This window comes from Notolabrus celidotus, chromosome 6, assembly GCF_009762535.1.
Source record: "Notolabrus celidotus isolate fNotCel1 chromosome 6, fNotCel1.pri, whole genome shotgun sequence".
Lineage (NCBI taxonomy): Eukaryota > Metazoa > Chordata > Actinopteri > Labriformes > Labridae > Notolabrus > Notolabrus celidotus.
The window spans coordinates 1,683,481-1,699,795 of NC_048277.1; the positions used below are offsets into that span (position 1 = coordinate 1,683,481).

The 16,315-nt window shown below is 39.8% G+C and overlaps 1 protein-coding gene across 1 annotated transcript in view; it reads left to right on the forward strand.

Moving 5' to 3' along the window:
- The window catches only part of tead1a (TEA domain family member 1a), a 62,353-nt gene that overhangs the window by 21,624 nt on the left and 24,414 nt on the right, over positions 1–16,315 (forward strand). Inside the window, exon 2 of the mRNA XM_034684813.1 lies at positions 2,570–3,044. Within this exon, the coding sequence (XP_034540704.1) occupies positions 2,840–3,044 (205 nt within the window). The 5' untranslated portion in view covers positions 2,570–2,839. The remainder of the gene's footprint in view (positions 1–2,569; positions 3,045–16,315) is intronic.

The following is a 16,315-nucleotide window of genomic DNA, read 5'->3' on the forward strand; positions in this document are numbered from 1 at the left end:
ACTCACCGGCGTGTCAGTAGGCTGCTAAAATGTTATAATACTGTGTCATGCAGTTGCTCTCATTTAAACTCCAACGTAAATAGAAGTATTACATTTGTTATATTCCTGGGAAATGTTTATTTATTGAGAACATACCGAGCATACTGACAGTGGAGAACTAGATTACACTGTGGCAGTGTTTCAGTTAAAACCTCTCATCAGAGGAATCTTGTGACGTGAATCCTCCCTGATCAGAGCCTGATGCATGCTAAGAGGACTACTCTACTTCTGAGCCCCATGCTGCACTGTGAAATCACCCACTCTGTGTAGATGAAACAAATCATGCCCATTGTTCTCAATCATATACCCTGCTGAAGACTGAGTTTGTGTTTGAATGGAAAGCTGCCGTAGTAGAACAGGAGGAAGAGAAAAGCAAAGGTCTTGTAAAGCCTTCGTTCCTCGTGGTTGGGATTCGTTGTTTTCTCGTTGCCTCACAGTGTTTTCCCTCAGGTGTTAAAAACCACCGAGCTGGACTCAAGTGAGCAGGCAGGGTTAGAATGCATCCACTGTGTCGCCTGCTGCTTTACATGGCTCAGTTGCATATGTGTGTTCTCACTGTCAAGTGCAATTGTGTTAAAATTAGCCAGGCAGACACACACAGACTCACAAAGCATACACACACTGAAATACACTTCACACCGCAGGCTTGTGCATGCTGTGGCAAGGGACAGGGCATGGGAAGTGTGAACAGTATAAGACCAGACAGAATGACATGTGTTCACCCAAGGAGCTGGCACTGTAATTGTGTGTGTGTGCATATGTTGGTGTATGAGTGTGATGTGCACGGCGCCAACCCTGCTGTTTACCGTGGGGGATTTTAGAAGAATTGTAGGCAGCTGGCGAGCCGCTTCAGTTTCCTTTTTTCAGTCTAAATCTTTTTGTAGCCGTGTGTCGTAGTGGCCTCTGTCTGCCTCTCCCTCATTCTCTTTCTCCACTTAGCCATGTGCATGTGGGTTTGTTGTTGGGCAACTACAACAGTTTTACAAAATAGGCAATTTCCCACATGAAAGAAGCAATAATTTCCCTCCAGCAGCTGTGATACCGGCCTACAATTTGCCGATCAGAACTTAAAGCAGCACTAAAAAAACATTTTCTCAGTCTTAATATCAGCATGAATCACAGGAGAATGACCCAGTTTGTGAAGAAACTGCATTTGGATGATGAATCCTATACATCACATGTTCAAAATCAACATTTAAAAGGGGAAAACAAACTACACGGGGAAAAGTGCATTTGACTACCATTAGGAAGTTTCAGAAATACTTTTGCATGAGTCTTTGTGTCAAACCGTGACTTTCTGTTGCTTCATTTAGTTCTCCTAGTGAATGCAAAAGTGTGACTTTGAGGACAAATATGAGCCACAAGTATGGAGTCACTTCTTAAGGCATTTTTCGGCCAGTGGAACTTTACCCCTGAACTACGTGTGTTTCGACATGTGGACCCAGGGTCTAAATTTAGTTCAGGGGTAGATAATCTCCCTCCTAAAAAGCCCCTGCTAGGAGGGTGGTACTTTTTAAAGGTCCCAGGACTTTTGGGGGGCGGGGCCTGCAATGCTGAACGTGTCTGATTGGTAGATTAAGCACAGTGTTTTTATTCCTCCTCCGTCCACAATAACATCACACATCTGTGATTCTCTTGATTTCTCTTTCTTTCATTAGTTTTTATATGTTCTATCTTTTTTGTATGTGTGTGTACTTTTCAAAAGAAGAAGCTGTGATTCTCTTGATTTAGCAGCTTGTAACAGTAGTCTTCTCTCAGCCCACCGTGAATGCGTCTCTCCCGGTGTTATGGTTTTCAAAGTGACCCTGTAAACTGGAGACCTTCAGCTGAACGTGTCAGTGTTTGTGGAGTTTACACAGCTGTTGAAACACAGAGGGAGTTCCTGGGAATGCAAACTAGTTTAGTTTTTATTAAGATTTCAAAATATCCTCATCAGATATTTAATGATCGTCTAAAGACGTTTATGAGGGATGCATCCGGCTGAAAGTCTCCAGTTAACAGGGTTGCTGTTTAAACCAAAACACCGGCCGATCTCTGCCACGGCTTTTTGAGTTCAAAAGGATTTTAAAGGCGTGTTGAAACGTCTTTGCTACTCGCGCTTATCTCCTCTCACGTGTTGATTCAGTGAATCCATCTGTGATGAAATATAGCACCATCTAAAACAGACCAGCTGAGTCTCTTCATGCTAACAGGCTAACTGTTATGTTGCTCATAATGATACCTGCCTGTCCGTCTGCTTCTATGCTGTCATCTGTGATGAATGGCATTCCTCTTTGTTGTACTGCCCTCTACTGGTCTGGTGGTGTAGTGCATTTACTTTTTTTCCTCCATACGTCACTGGCCTGATTTACACAATCTACCCGGGACTTCAGCCCGCGGTCGAAACGCAGACAACAATGGGGGACCAGGAACCTTTTAGTTCAGGGGAAAGTAGTTCTGGAGGCTAAAAGACCCCGGAACTCTTGGTCCAAATGCACCTTTTGATACTTTGATCTAACACAACTCTTTTGTGTCTTTTTGTCTTTTTTAGGGTTTCTGCTGCCTGACTTTGGATTTCTGCCCCCCCCTGGCTGAGTTGTCCGCAGTCTACAAGCCACCGTCCCTCTTTGCGTTTAGTTATTAGCATTTTCACTGTCAAATTAGCAGTTAATGTGGTAGATAGCCACTGCAGACTGACCCCACTGGGAGTTTATTAATACCAGTCGTGTAAGCGTTGGCTCTCTATCGTAATCGTCTCTTACCTGTAAGCGTTCATCAGTCGTGCTGAGTTCACATCGGCTGGTTAACGTTAGCTGCCAGTATGGATCGCAGTAGCTGGAGTGGCAGTGAGAGTGGAGGGGAGGACATGGACAGACTGAGTGACTCAGGAGGGGATAAGACCATGGACGGAGACCCTGAGGGAGTCTGGAGCCCTGACATCGAGCAGAGCTTCCAGGAGGCCTTGGCCATCTACCCGCCATGTGGAAGGAGGAAGATTATACTGTCAGACGAAGGGAAGATGTACGGTGAGTGACAAATGACGATGCCAGACTAAAACTAAAACTTAAAAAGCTGCACATGCTCACATCGGTCCAGCTTTGATCAGAGTTTTTCATGATGAATGACCTTGAAGTGTTTGACATGTCAGTGGTTGCCAATCTTTGAAACACTGAAATTGTGAATGATCTTTTATACGTAACAGCCTGTTTGTGTTGAGGAGGGTGATGAACAGGTGTAATGAGAGTGTGTCATTGTGATAGTTGAACTGTACTTTATATGTAGTGTTGTTATGGAAGAAGGTGACATCTCTGCACAGTGCTGTAAACACACATCCAGTGTAGAGCAAGCTGTTGCCGTGTTTGCTGTGGTGTGTCAGACTGTGAGAATGACTGGGCGGTACGGGAGGACCGTCTCACAGGGCTGAACGTGTCGGAGGCACAGGAAAGAAAGATGAACTGTAAAAGAGAGGAAATAGATGTGTGCTATAAGGTGAATCATGTGTGTATGTGAGTGTCTGAGGAGGAGCTCAAGTGTGTGTGTGTGCGTGCGTGTGTTTGTGTGTGTGTGTGTGTGTGTGTGTGTGTGTGTGTGTGTGCTAATAGAGTGATGAACAGATGGTCCTCTGGCTGCCACCAGCTGCGCCTCCCTCCTTCTCTTTCACTTTATTTTTTTCTCTCCCTCCGTATGCAGAGTGCACCGTAGTGATTTCTTTATGAGACTACTTGAGATTTAGACCCCTGAGTATAACATAACATCTCAGTCATATATCCCAGTCCCTTAAAGCTTAGATGTGGGGTTTCTCTGGTGGATGTGTGATAAAGTTTCAGATTTAAATATACAGAGTAGAAAGGTCAAGGCTGATATATACAGTTGTGCTCATAAGTTTACATACCCTGGCAGAATTTGTGATTTTTTTTGGCCAGTTTTCAGAGAATATGAATGATAAGAGAAAAACTTTTTTTTCACTCATGGTTAGTGGTTGGGTGAAGCAAAATTTTTATCAAACAACAGTGTTTACTCTTTTTATATCATAAAGACAACAGAAACTACCCTTAGAAACCATAAATTCTGCCAGGGTATTTAAACTTATGAGCACAACTGTACTTCTACGTCACCCCTATGCAGCTGGACATGAGCAACACATACTTGTGCGTCGATGTGTCCGTGTCGCGCAGCAATTCTCTGCTGAAAGACTTGAGGGCAGTGTGGTCTCTCTTACCCCTTTTCGACTGAGGCAGTTTCAAGGCCGGTTCGGAGTGGGGCAAACTGCTCCAACTCTTTGCTGGTCTAGAACCACAAACCGCTCATGTCAGGGGCGAGGGGCGGGGTTGCCTTGATCAAAAACACAAACCAAACGGGGGGGCTTTTTGCCTTTATTGATAGTACTGAAGAGAGACAGGAAATGTGGGGAGTAGAGAGCGGGGCAAGACATGCAGCAAATGGTGGTGGAGGACTATGGCCTCTGTATGTGGGGCGCTTAGACCGCTAGTCCACCGGCGCCCCGACACCAGAAGATTAAGTATCTCGCATTCAGCCACAGTGCCTTAACAGTGAGGGGGCATGGTTCAAAGTCTGGGCTCCAGTTAATCCCAACGTTATGTTAGTAACAGCTTATTCAGTAAACCATTTATTGATATTAAAGAAGAGAAAAGGTTACGATGTGAAAAGAGAAAAGTGTACCTTCTTCATCAGCCCTGTAGAATGTTTAATAGCCTTTGTGGTGGGAAAAATACAGACATGACAGTATGTTGTTCTTGCTTTGATCAGAAGCTAGAAACATTCACACATACCAAACCTTCTGTGATTTGCATATTGTTATCTGTTCCCATGGTTGAGGAGCAGGTCATAAGGTGAGAAGTCAGGAAGGTGACCAGGCAAGCAAGAGGTGTTGTTTGTCTCACAGTTCTTTGAAGATGCTCAATGATGTGTTAATATTATTCTCTGAAGAGGATAAGTAACGTGTTGTATCTTCACTCTGGGTCAGTTGAGCAGACCTTGTCTCGGTTGTTAGATCACTCTGCCAGCTGACCGCTTTGCAAAGCTCACTGAAGGCCGGAATAAAGCTCACAAAGACAAACCGTTGTTGTTTGAGTCTATCATTTCCAGATTTCCACCACACCTTTTAGCTTGTTTGGATTTTAAAGCTCATCACCTTAGACTGTATAAAATATGGACGTAGTGTCCATGACGTCACCCATCTGCTTCTGAGGCGCTGTTTTGAGGCCAATCTTCGGCGGCAGCCATATTGCTGCTGTTGAGTGAGTGTGACGTAAAGAGGCGGGCTTTGAGCCTCCTAGCCAACAGCTACAGTGTGTAGTGTTCCACTACACTCCGTTTTTGAACCAGGCTGTAAACATGTTTATTTCTGCTGTAAAGATCGGCTTCTTTGAATTGGTGTGTATGTGGTTTCTGGTACTTCCGTAGCCAGCCTCAAGTGGACACTCGATGAACTGCAGTTTTTAGCACTTCCGCATTGGACTCATATTTTGAGACCAGAGGTTGCGGCTGGGTCAGTGCAGCACTTTTTTTTCAATCAGAAGCAAAAACTACAAATATGGACTGACTGCTTTCTAAACCATTTAACAAAATAACTGCATGATAAATAATGAAGGAATAATAAGACAGTGTTGAGTTTACAGCTTGTTGCATAGTGTTGAGTTTACAGCTTGTTGCATAGTGTTGAGTTTACAGCTTGTTGCACAGCCCTCAAGCAAACAGAAGATGGGATCATATCAGATTGATCAGGACAGGAAGAGCCATTTTAGAAATGGTTGTAGAACAGCTGTTTCTGCTGTTCCACTGAGGTATCTCTTAATTCTAACAAACGGGTCCAGACGAGAGGCGTCCTCATAACTTTAGCAAAACAAAGTGAGTTGATGTCAGTAAGAGAACAATGCAATAGTCTGATGCTAACTCTGTTATTGCTTCTTCTAGTTATTGATCCGTCACCAATCAATGAGCCTGATTCTGTCCTCTGCCTCGGTGCTATTTGTGTGCCCTGTTGACTTTGTGTCCAAGTTGTTGACACGTTAATCACTGTGACCTAATTGAGTTAGACTGCCCGTTTCGTCAGGCGGAGCAGGAGAAGCTAAATGTTGAGATTGGGGCTGCGTGGCGTTTGGCACAGAGATCAGGGTTTAATCATTACTAGAACATCTGTTCGTAGCAGAGTTATGAAAGAGCATCCACTTTGTTTTTATCTGGCTCATGATGCAGTCAGGAGAGCACAGTCACACTTTTTACTCATGCATTTCATCCTTTTAAAGTCTTTAGCAAACCTTTTAATATCTTTTAAATTTGGGGATATGTTCCTCACTTTCCAAACCAAACATCATTAATAGTAGTGGTTTTGTGGTTTTCTTTGAGTTTTGAAAATAGAATAAGTGGTGGATGAGTATTCCTACAGAAAAGAAAGAATGCTAAGAGATCTGTGGGAGTCTGAAGTACCCCCTGCTGCAGGAAATGGACGGGAATAAGGCCTGTGTAGAAGTGCTTGGATGAATTTACGGGGAGGGAAGCCCAGAGAAATGATAAAATGAATGGGTCTAATATGGAGAGAGAATAAAGGGTGAGTAATAGCACCATCCCTCTATGCAAAGGTCCAGCAGTATACAGCATAATGGCGTTGTCCCTCACAGAAACATCATATGGATCCACTGGATGGATATGAAAGCCACTAAATTGATATTGAACTTCTCTGTCTCTGAAGCTTTGGAGAAAAACACTCCATCATGATATTAATGGAGGAAGTGTAGGCTGCAGCAGTGACACAGGCTACACATATCTCCCAGACATCTTCTCAGTGGTTTACTGTAAACATGTCTGTCTTTAATAAATGTGAATGCATGTGAATAAATGTGAATGTGCCTTTTTGGTGAAAATTGAAAATGAATTTCTTCTAAATGGAGGTTTTACATCACAGCTCTCATCAGGGACTGTAAGTTTCTCTGTGGTGAACTGCACCTTATTATGGGACTCATTTCAAACTCGTTTTAATGTGAGGATGATATAAAGTAGGACTAGGAATAATGCCGCAGACTTAACACCTCAAAACCTGCCCCTCTGTGTGAAGATGAGTTGGGTTCACATGTTGTCCTCAGTTGCTGCTGCAACAGGTGTTACTCCTTATTATAGATGAAGGCTGCATCTTGCTGGACTCTTTCCTTTATAAAAAGCTAGGCAGAAAAATAAATCATCAGTTTAACCCTTTGCAACCTGCTGTCCTCTCTCTGTGACCTACATGGATGGGAAAGTAGCTTAGTTGGACGTAACACAGACTTTGTTCTCTGGAGCTGGAAGGGTAAAGTCTGTTTATCAATCAATCAGACTTTATTTATAAATTTTTTTCATACAATGGCATTGTAACACAAAGGGCTGTACAGAAAAACAACTTCAAATAGAATATATATATGTTATATACTGTCCTGTAGTTTGCAGCTGTCTTTGGTTTGTAAAAGCTGCCAGATCCTCAAAGATTTTGTTATCAATGTACTGTGAAAAGTACTGGATTGGACTCCAGTATTGACGGATTTTAGGGTCATCTTGATAGGCAGGAAGCCCAGGTAGCACAGGTGTGAATCTGTTTTGATGGATGATAAAAACAAACAAAAAAAAAAACACAAAAAAAATTCAAGTTAATAAAAGGAGTAACAGTTAATTTTTTTAACATCAATTTGGATTAATGCAGTAATTTCAGTCATGGATATGATATGACTCCCTATTGACCAACTTTATAAGCATATTTTTAGGTAACTTGCATATATTTAACAGCATTTACACAGTACAAATACTACAATAATCTAACATGATCATAAAGTGTAATACATTAGCCTGAAACTAAAACAAACATACAAGTTAGTCCTGGCCCACAGAGCACGACGACTTTGCTGCTCCCTCTCTGCCTCTGACTCATCAGATTCTCCTGCATCTTCTTCCTCTCCTTCTTCATCATCATCTACACCTATCACAGGCTGATACTCATCCTCCTCATCCTTTTCCTCATCTGAAAGTTCCAAATCTGAATCTCCCTCCACTATCCTGTACAGAATCCTCTCTGCTTCACTTCTTTCTCCTACAACAATGTGCAGTCATTAAATACATTAAAATGGTCCTGGTGTCCACTACAGTTCAGAATCAGAATCAGAATCAGCTTTATTCGCCAAGTATGCTTGAACACACAAGGAATTTGACTTTGGTAAACTGTGCTCTCTTTGTACAAGGCATAAGTACAAAGAGAGCACAGTAATAGATAAATAGATAGGTAAATAAATAAATTAATAAAATAAGTAAGTAAGTAAGTAAGTATGTATGTATGTTTGTATGTATGTATGTATGTGTGTATGTATGTATGTATGTATGTATGTATGTATGTAAGTATGTATGTATGTATGTAAGTAAGTAAGTAAGTATGTATGTATGTTTGTATGTATGTAAGTGAGTAAGTAAGTAAGTAAGTAAGTAAGTAAGTAAGTGTGTGTGTGTATGTATGTATGTATGTATGTATGTATGTATGTATGTATGTATGTATGTATGTCAGTCAGTCAGTCAGTCAGTCAGTCAGTCTGTCAGTCAGTCAGTCAGTCAGTCCGTCAGTCCGTCAGTCAGTCAGTCAGTCAGTCAGTCAGTCAGTCAGTCTGTCTGTCTGTCTGTCTGTCTGTCTGTCTGTCAGTCAGTCAGTCAGTCAGTCAGTCAGTCAGTCAGTCAGTCAGTAAGTAAGTAGAAGAAGAAAACTCAGTTAAAAGCGAGACTAAAAGGTCGGTCTGCCCTTCTCCTGACTGATACCTTTCAACAGTGAGATCCCTCTGCTGCTTTGGAAGCTCTCTGTGGACCATGGCTTTTGTTGTAAGATGAACTGAGGAAACATCATGAAAATCCTCCTAGAACAGCTGATCTTTATTGGGATTAATCAAAGGGTGTGTAGACTTTTGATATCAACAGTAGATTTTTCAATCCATAATTATCAAGTTTCGACATTTTTATCTGACAGACAAGATTAGATTAAATTCAAGTAAAGAACGTGGGCCCTATTGTATACCCAGCACAAAGCGTCCTGGCATGCAGCACAGTGCCCCCAGACGTAATCGTCATTTAAATGTCCAGCGACCACGTTGCATAAATAGAGAGCAAACTTGTGCGCCTCTGTGAGGACCTGTTGGTGTTTTGGTCCTAAAATGAAGTCAAGTCAGGTGCTAAGGAGGCGCATTGCTGCCTTGAGGAAGCAGAAAGTGCCTGCACCTGGTCTTTAGTCTCAAGTCAGTGGTGTCTTGGTATGTAGCAGTTCATCAGTGAGATAGTAAGATAAGCATAAGAGTGCATTCCTTTATTTTGAACACATACAGAGGTGTGTAGCAGTCCTCATGATCACAATACCATATCTGTGTTTCTGCTGATAGGCTGATATTGAGTCTTTATTGGTACAGAGAGCATACAGACACTTGTATTTTACCCTCATATCCAAAAATCATGGGACTGCCATTGTATGGTGCTGATGTATTGATGCCAGAAGACGAGGGCATCATCAGCACTGTCTCCTCCCTCACCTGCTCCACCTCAGCCCCTCAGAGGCCAAACACTACAGGCAACAGGTTCTCCATCGTGTGAGCTCTGCAAACAGTACAACATCCAGTGATCCAGCACCAAAAACACTAATCCTCAGTCTGGCTCTTTTTGATGTTAAGCACACATCGTTAGCCATCATTAGATCCTGTCCAACATTGTCGGCAGGTTTTAAGTAGTTAATAATCAATGAAGTTATGCTGCTGTGACTCTACTTAATTGTCCACTCATCCATCCCTGTTTGAGAGCTGACACTGATTGGTTTGATTTAGGCTATAATCAAAAAAACACCTTTGAATAATCAGGGGACTTAATTCAACCGTTGTGCCTAATTCACCCTGTGCCATGCACTTTAGAACATGTGTTTTGGACTGTTTGATTAGGACTCTGAGAAGTAGAGTATTTTGGTAAACCTGCAGTGATTTTTATTTTTCATGTGAAAGGGACAGAACAACAACTTCAACATAATGCTGATACCACCTCAAAATGTAGTCTCTGAGCCAGCCTCTAGTGGACACTTCCGCATTGGCCGGAGGTTGCTGCTTGGTTAGTATACATTTGAGACATGTATGGCCATTTATTCATTGTCCCATTTAGCCTTTGCCATCTCTGGATCTCTCTCCCTCCAAACATCCTGAACTCTGACTCTCTTGACTCGTTTATAGAACAACTCAAAACCTGACCTCTCTCTCTCTCTTTGAGTACTTGGAAAAGAGCTATACAAGTCTTATCAATTATTATTATTATTATTATTATTATTATTATTATTATTATTATTATTATTATTATTATTATTATTATTATTATTATTGTTATTATTATCATCATTATTATTATTATTATTATTATTATTATTATTATTGCTATTATTATTACTACTATTATTACTATTATTATTACTATTATTATTTATTATTATTACAATTATTATTATTATTATTATTACTGTTATTATTATTACAAGTAATATTTGTATTCTTATTACTACTGTTATTGTTATCATTGTTCATTTTAATATTACTATTATTATTATTATAATTATTATTTTATTATTATTATAATTATTATTATTATAATTATTATTATTATTATTATTATTATTATTATTATTATAATTATTATTATTATTATTATTATTATTATTGTTATTATTATTATTATTATATTATTTACTGCCTTTTGAAGAAATGAACTGAGTAGACCACAGCCCTTCATAACTGCAAACCTATGCTGGCGGTCTCCTGTAAAAGATGATGTCACCACCTGTTGGACCCTTGAGATGACATCATCTGGCAGAATAAAGGTGCAGTGCAAAGCTACTGTTCAAAGGCAATGGCAGCTTGGTTGCAATAAATGAAAGGGTTACAGCATGATGTGTTGAGTCCTTTATATCTCAAAAAAATGAGAAACCCTCATTCAAAAATATGAAACAATCCTGTGTATGTTGTAATGAGCCCAAACAAACACCTTGGGTCAGAGTTCAGCCCCTGCTGTCTCTGAGGTCTCCTCAGGGTACACAACAATGCACCGTCGACCTGTTACTGAGAGCGGCCGGTGAGGCTTTGAACTAGAAGTAGAAGAGAACTGGAGCGTTGGATCCAAGCTCTTAATTCCTGCTCACTACCACAGTTTTCCTTTTTTGAACAAAACACTTTCTTCCAAGTTCCACAGAAAAACACCAACTAAGAATATATCAAGGCTGTCCACACTTTGCTGTTAGACAAACATGACCATGGGTGCAAGTCCATTTTCTTTTCCCATGGTCACTGTGCAGGAAAATGAAGATGTGTCAGCTGAAAAATAACAAGGAAGCATGTTGCAATGACTCAAGGTGCTTTAACCCGGATGTTAGATAGGATCCATTATCCGTATCACTGTAAATATAATCACATTTTGACTTTTATATATATATATTTTTTTATTAGCTTTCACAGGATTATACAATAATGGTGACAGATACATATATGAGCGCCTTTTGTTAAGTTGCATCAACAATGTACATATGATTAGATTATTATTATATTATAATACACATTTTGACTTTTGATAATACCCAAAACTATACTTTCTTCTTTTTCTGTTTCAGCTCTTTACTGAATCACCCAGATTCACAAACTAAACGCTTCCTTCGGAGATTTTAGAGAGCACTGTCTCCTTAAATATCATGCTTGCACACAGACCGGCTTCAGCCTGGAAGCGGATGGGGGGTGGGGGGGCCCTTTTCGTCATGGTTAATGACCATCTGACTTTGGCCTTGAAGTCTTTCACTGGGCAAGTAGAGAGGGAAAGAGAGAGCTAGAGGAAGAGGGAGGGAACAGAAGGGAAGCCCATTCACTACAAGAGGCGGGGAAAACGAGAACAGCCAGAACAGAGGATGGATGGACAGAGTGGGAGGGGGGTTGGAGGGGAAGTCTGTGAGTTTTGTGTGTGTGCCACAGAGTTTTTGAGAAAGAGGGAGGGCAGGAGTGAGGGATGTGTGCCGCAGGGTTAGTGAAGGATGATAATTCACCGTTAAGCCTCCTAGAAAGACCAGCTGGCCCCTCTGGAGTCAGATGTCAGCCTCCGCAGCCAGGACTCACTCTGCTTGAGTGTGTGTGTGTGTGTGTGTGTGTGTGTGTGTGTGTGTGTGTGTGTGTGTGTGTGTGTGTGCTGTTGTCAGTCAGCTTTTTACTGCTAGAAGGGAAACACCTGCATAGGGAGCTGTAGATTTTATCAGTCTAAGCTCCCTATCTCAGTGAGAGTGGGATTGGTCAGAGCACACACACATGCACACACATGCACACATGCACAAACATGCACACACACGCACACACATGAACACACACAAACACATGAACACACACCATCTGCTTGTTAGTTAGGGCTATTGTTGTGAGCCATTTGGGTAGTGTGTAGAGGTTTGGCTTAGTGCTGATCTTGACCATCAGTTGGCCAGCTGGCCTGACTTTGCTTTTCCACAGAACAGAACACAGAACAGGAGACGAACCAACCTAAGAGCACACCACAGATCCCCTGAACTCAGGAAGGATGTGGGGGTTTTTTATCTTGTGCAAAAGTTATCCTCTTGTGCGCTCAGTATATTTTCTTGCGTGTACATAAAGTTGTTTGTTTAGGATAGCAGGTGTGTATGCCTCCCGTGTCTCTTGTGTTGTGTGAACAAGGCATAGATATGTGACCTCAGTGAGTGAGAGAATAAGGATAACAGAGAGAGAGAGAGAGAGAGAATATGTGAATGAAGCAGGAAGCAGTTTTTTCTACTTTGCAGCATTATTCTAAGCATTTCATTTATTCAATTATATATATTTATTTATTCTTAGTAATGTAATACTCTTTATTTTATTGTATTTATTTATATGTACTTCTTTGTAACATCATTTTGATTTATTCAATGTATTTATTTTTTCCACTTGGTAACATTATCCAAAGCATTTTGATTATTTGATTTTATTTGTTCTTGTTTGTTTCTCAATAACATTATTCCAAGCATTTTGATTTATTTGATTTTATATTTTATTGGTAACATTTTTCTGAGCACAGAGAGATTAAAATGAAAGCAACAATATCCTAAAGCAAGACAAATCCTATCTGCTATGATCATCACTTTGCATTTGCTCCTTTCCTGTTCTTATTCGCTTCCATAGTCACTACTTCAGTACAGCCCAAGAATGCAAGTCCAATGACAGGATCTGCAGTACTTACAGTTTTATTTCTAGCAAGAAAAAATATAGTCCCCAATAAAACCTACTCACATTTTGTACAGGACCAGCACCAAGCTCAAGACAAACCTAGGCAAGGCAAGGCAAGGCAGCTTTATTTGTATAGCGCATTTCATACACGAGGGCAACTCAATGTGCTTTACATTAAAACATTAAAAGCATTGGAGACATTCAGACAGGCATAAAAGAACATAATTAAAATGACAAATATGATAAAACAGAAAAGAAAAGGAAAATTAGAAATATATTAAAAATTACATTAAAATTTTAATTTAAAGTGGGTTAAAATAATCTAAGATAGGAAGGCAGTGGCAAATAAAAAAGTCTTAGTCTTTGATTTAAAAGAGGTGAGAGTTGGAGCAGACCTACAGCTTTCAGGGAGTGTGTTCCAGATATGTGGTGCATAATGACTAAACGCTGCTTCACCATGTTTCGTTCTGACTCTAGGAACTGAAAGCAGACCAGTACCTGATGACCTCAGAGGTCGAGGTGGTTCATAAAGTAGTAGCAGATCAGCAATGTATTTTGGGCCTAAACCATTCAGTGCTTTATAAACCATCAGCAGGATTTTAAAGTCTATTCTCTGACAGACAGGAAGCCAGTGTAGAGATCTAAGAACTGGAGTAATGTGGTCTACTTTTTTGGTCCTTGTTAGGACTCGAGCAGCAGCATTCTGTATGAGCTGCAGCCGTCTGATGGACTTTTTAGGGAGTCCTGTAAAGACCCCGTTACAGTAGTCTAGTCTGCTAAAGATAAATGCATGGACGAGTTTTTCTGCATCCTGCTGAGACATGAGTCCTTTAAACCTAGAACACAGAATGCAAAAATGCAGCTCCCTGTTGGTTAATGAGCTACACCACAGAGGTTAAAGCTCCTGTGAGGAACTTTCTGTTTGTGTTGATTTTTGTGCCCCCTGGTGGACAAAAAAGATACCGCTCATATCTTTGTTTCCTGTTCATGTGTAAGTCATGTTGTTTGATGAAAAATGTCATCCTGCTTTTACAACAATCACGAGTATTTGCTGTGGTGAACAGAAAAACAGTGTTCTCCTCCATGCTGTAAATTGCCTCAGCTGACACCTACCCCCTTGCAATACAAATACAAATTGCGACTTCCAGAATTATGAATCTTTTTGCTAATGGTCTAGTTTGCTTTTGCAGGTCATAGGGAGGCATCACTGTTCATTTCAGTCTGTTTCGAAGCATTACAGGGTTAGCAGTAAAGACCTTACATCCAATTATTATCACTACCAAGTGTTTGATATGGAATTTGGAGGTTCTCTCAAACATACCGCTTAGATAAATAACACTTAACACTAAAATAACACTAACCAAAACAAACTTATTTCAACTAGGCTTATTGCATATCAAGGCCACATGTCTGCCTCCATGTCCGATAATATTAAGCCAGTGTGATAATGAGTCAGTGAGCTCTTTTAAATCTCTTCAGAAAACATACTTTTATCGTAGAGCCTTTCCTGATTTTATCTGAATTTTATTTTACTTTATTTTAACCGTCTTAAGAAATATATTTTCAAATTCTTTTATTTTATTTTATTTGAGTTTAACCGTCTTTAGAAAATATATTTTAAAATTGTTTTGATTTATTTTATTTTAACCATTTTAGGAAATCTATTTTAAAATTATTTTATTTTTTATTTAATTTAAACCGTCTTAAGAAATATATTTAAAAATTATTTTATTTTATTTTATTTTAACCATTTTAGGAAATCTATTTTAAAATTATTTTATTTTTTATTTAATTTAAACCGTCTTAAGAAATATATTTAAAAATTATTTTATTTTATTTTATTTTAACCATTTTAGGAAATCTATTTTAAAATTATTTTATTTTTTATTTAATTTAAACCGTCTTAAGAAATATATTTTAAAATTATTTTATTTTTTATTTAATTTAAACCGTCTTAAGAAATATATTTTAAAAATAATTGTATTCCTTTAGAGTTCTTTCAGGGGAATGTTATGTCTTTTAAAACATCTTTTATTTCTTCATCTTGACTGGTGTGTTTTTATGAACTGCCGGTTTTATTTTGTTGCCCATGTGAAGCACTTTGTAACTTGTTTTTTGAAAAAGTGCTCTACAAATAAATTATTATTGTTATTATTAATAAAAAGTCTGCAGTTCCTTTGAGAGTCCATATGAGGCTGCCTGCAGAACCCAAGAAATCCTCAGCAGGTCCATGTAAAAAAATGTTGAATTAAACATGCTTACAGCCTGTCACAGGAAGCTAGTTTGGCTAGCTCATGTATCTGTTTGTGTACACTTTAAATGCATGTTTTGAGATAATATAAAGGATAAGAGTTATAATTAAATGTACACATCAGAGGCATGTTAAAATACAGGTGAGGCACATTCTAGCTGTTTTCTAGGAGGCAAACCTCAGCTTAACTCAGGGTAGTTATCCTGTGCACACAAGATAAAAAAGACCACCTCAGATTATAGCCTCTTATAAAACATTTAAAACTAACCACCACCTTTTTTTTTGTTGTTAGTTAATAAGTTGGACTTGAACACATAGAGCACAGACACACTTCCTGATCACAGGCTCTCTTGATGTAACACTTTTCTTCTTCTTCTTCTTCTTCTCTACCTCTGCCTCTCTTTTCCTCACTAATCTATACTAGCCAGGTCATGCTGAGTCTGCTGTGCTCTCCATTCAATGGGTTGAATTATTCAGCATTGTGTGTGCGTGTGTGTGTGTGTGTGTGTGTGTGTGTGTGTGTGTGTGTGTGTGTGTGTGTGTGTGTGTGTGTGTGTGTGTGTGTGTATGTGTGTGTGCGCGCCTTTGTGTGCACATGCAAGCATGGGTACAGCTGGCCTGCTGGTTCCTTTAATCAGGGGACGGCCAGTCTGCATGAATGCCTGTATTGTTGGGTCATGTGTATTCAGCCATTCTGCCGTACCGTGTGTGATTTTTCTGCGTATGTGTGTGTGTATGTGCAGTGTATGTGTGTGTATGTGCGGAGGGCTCAACAGGGGTAACAGTGATTACAGCGCAACTGTGT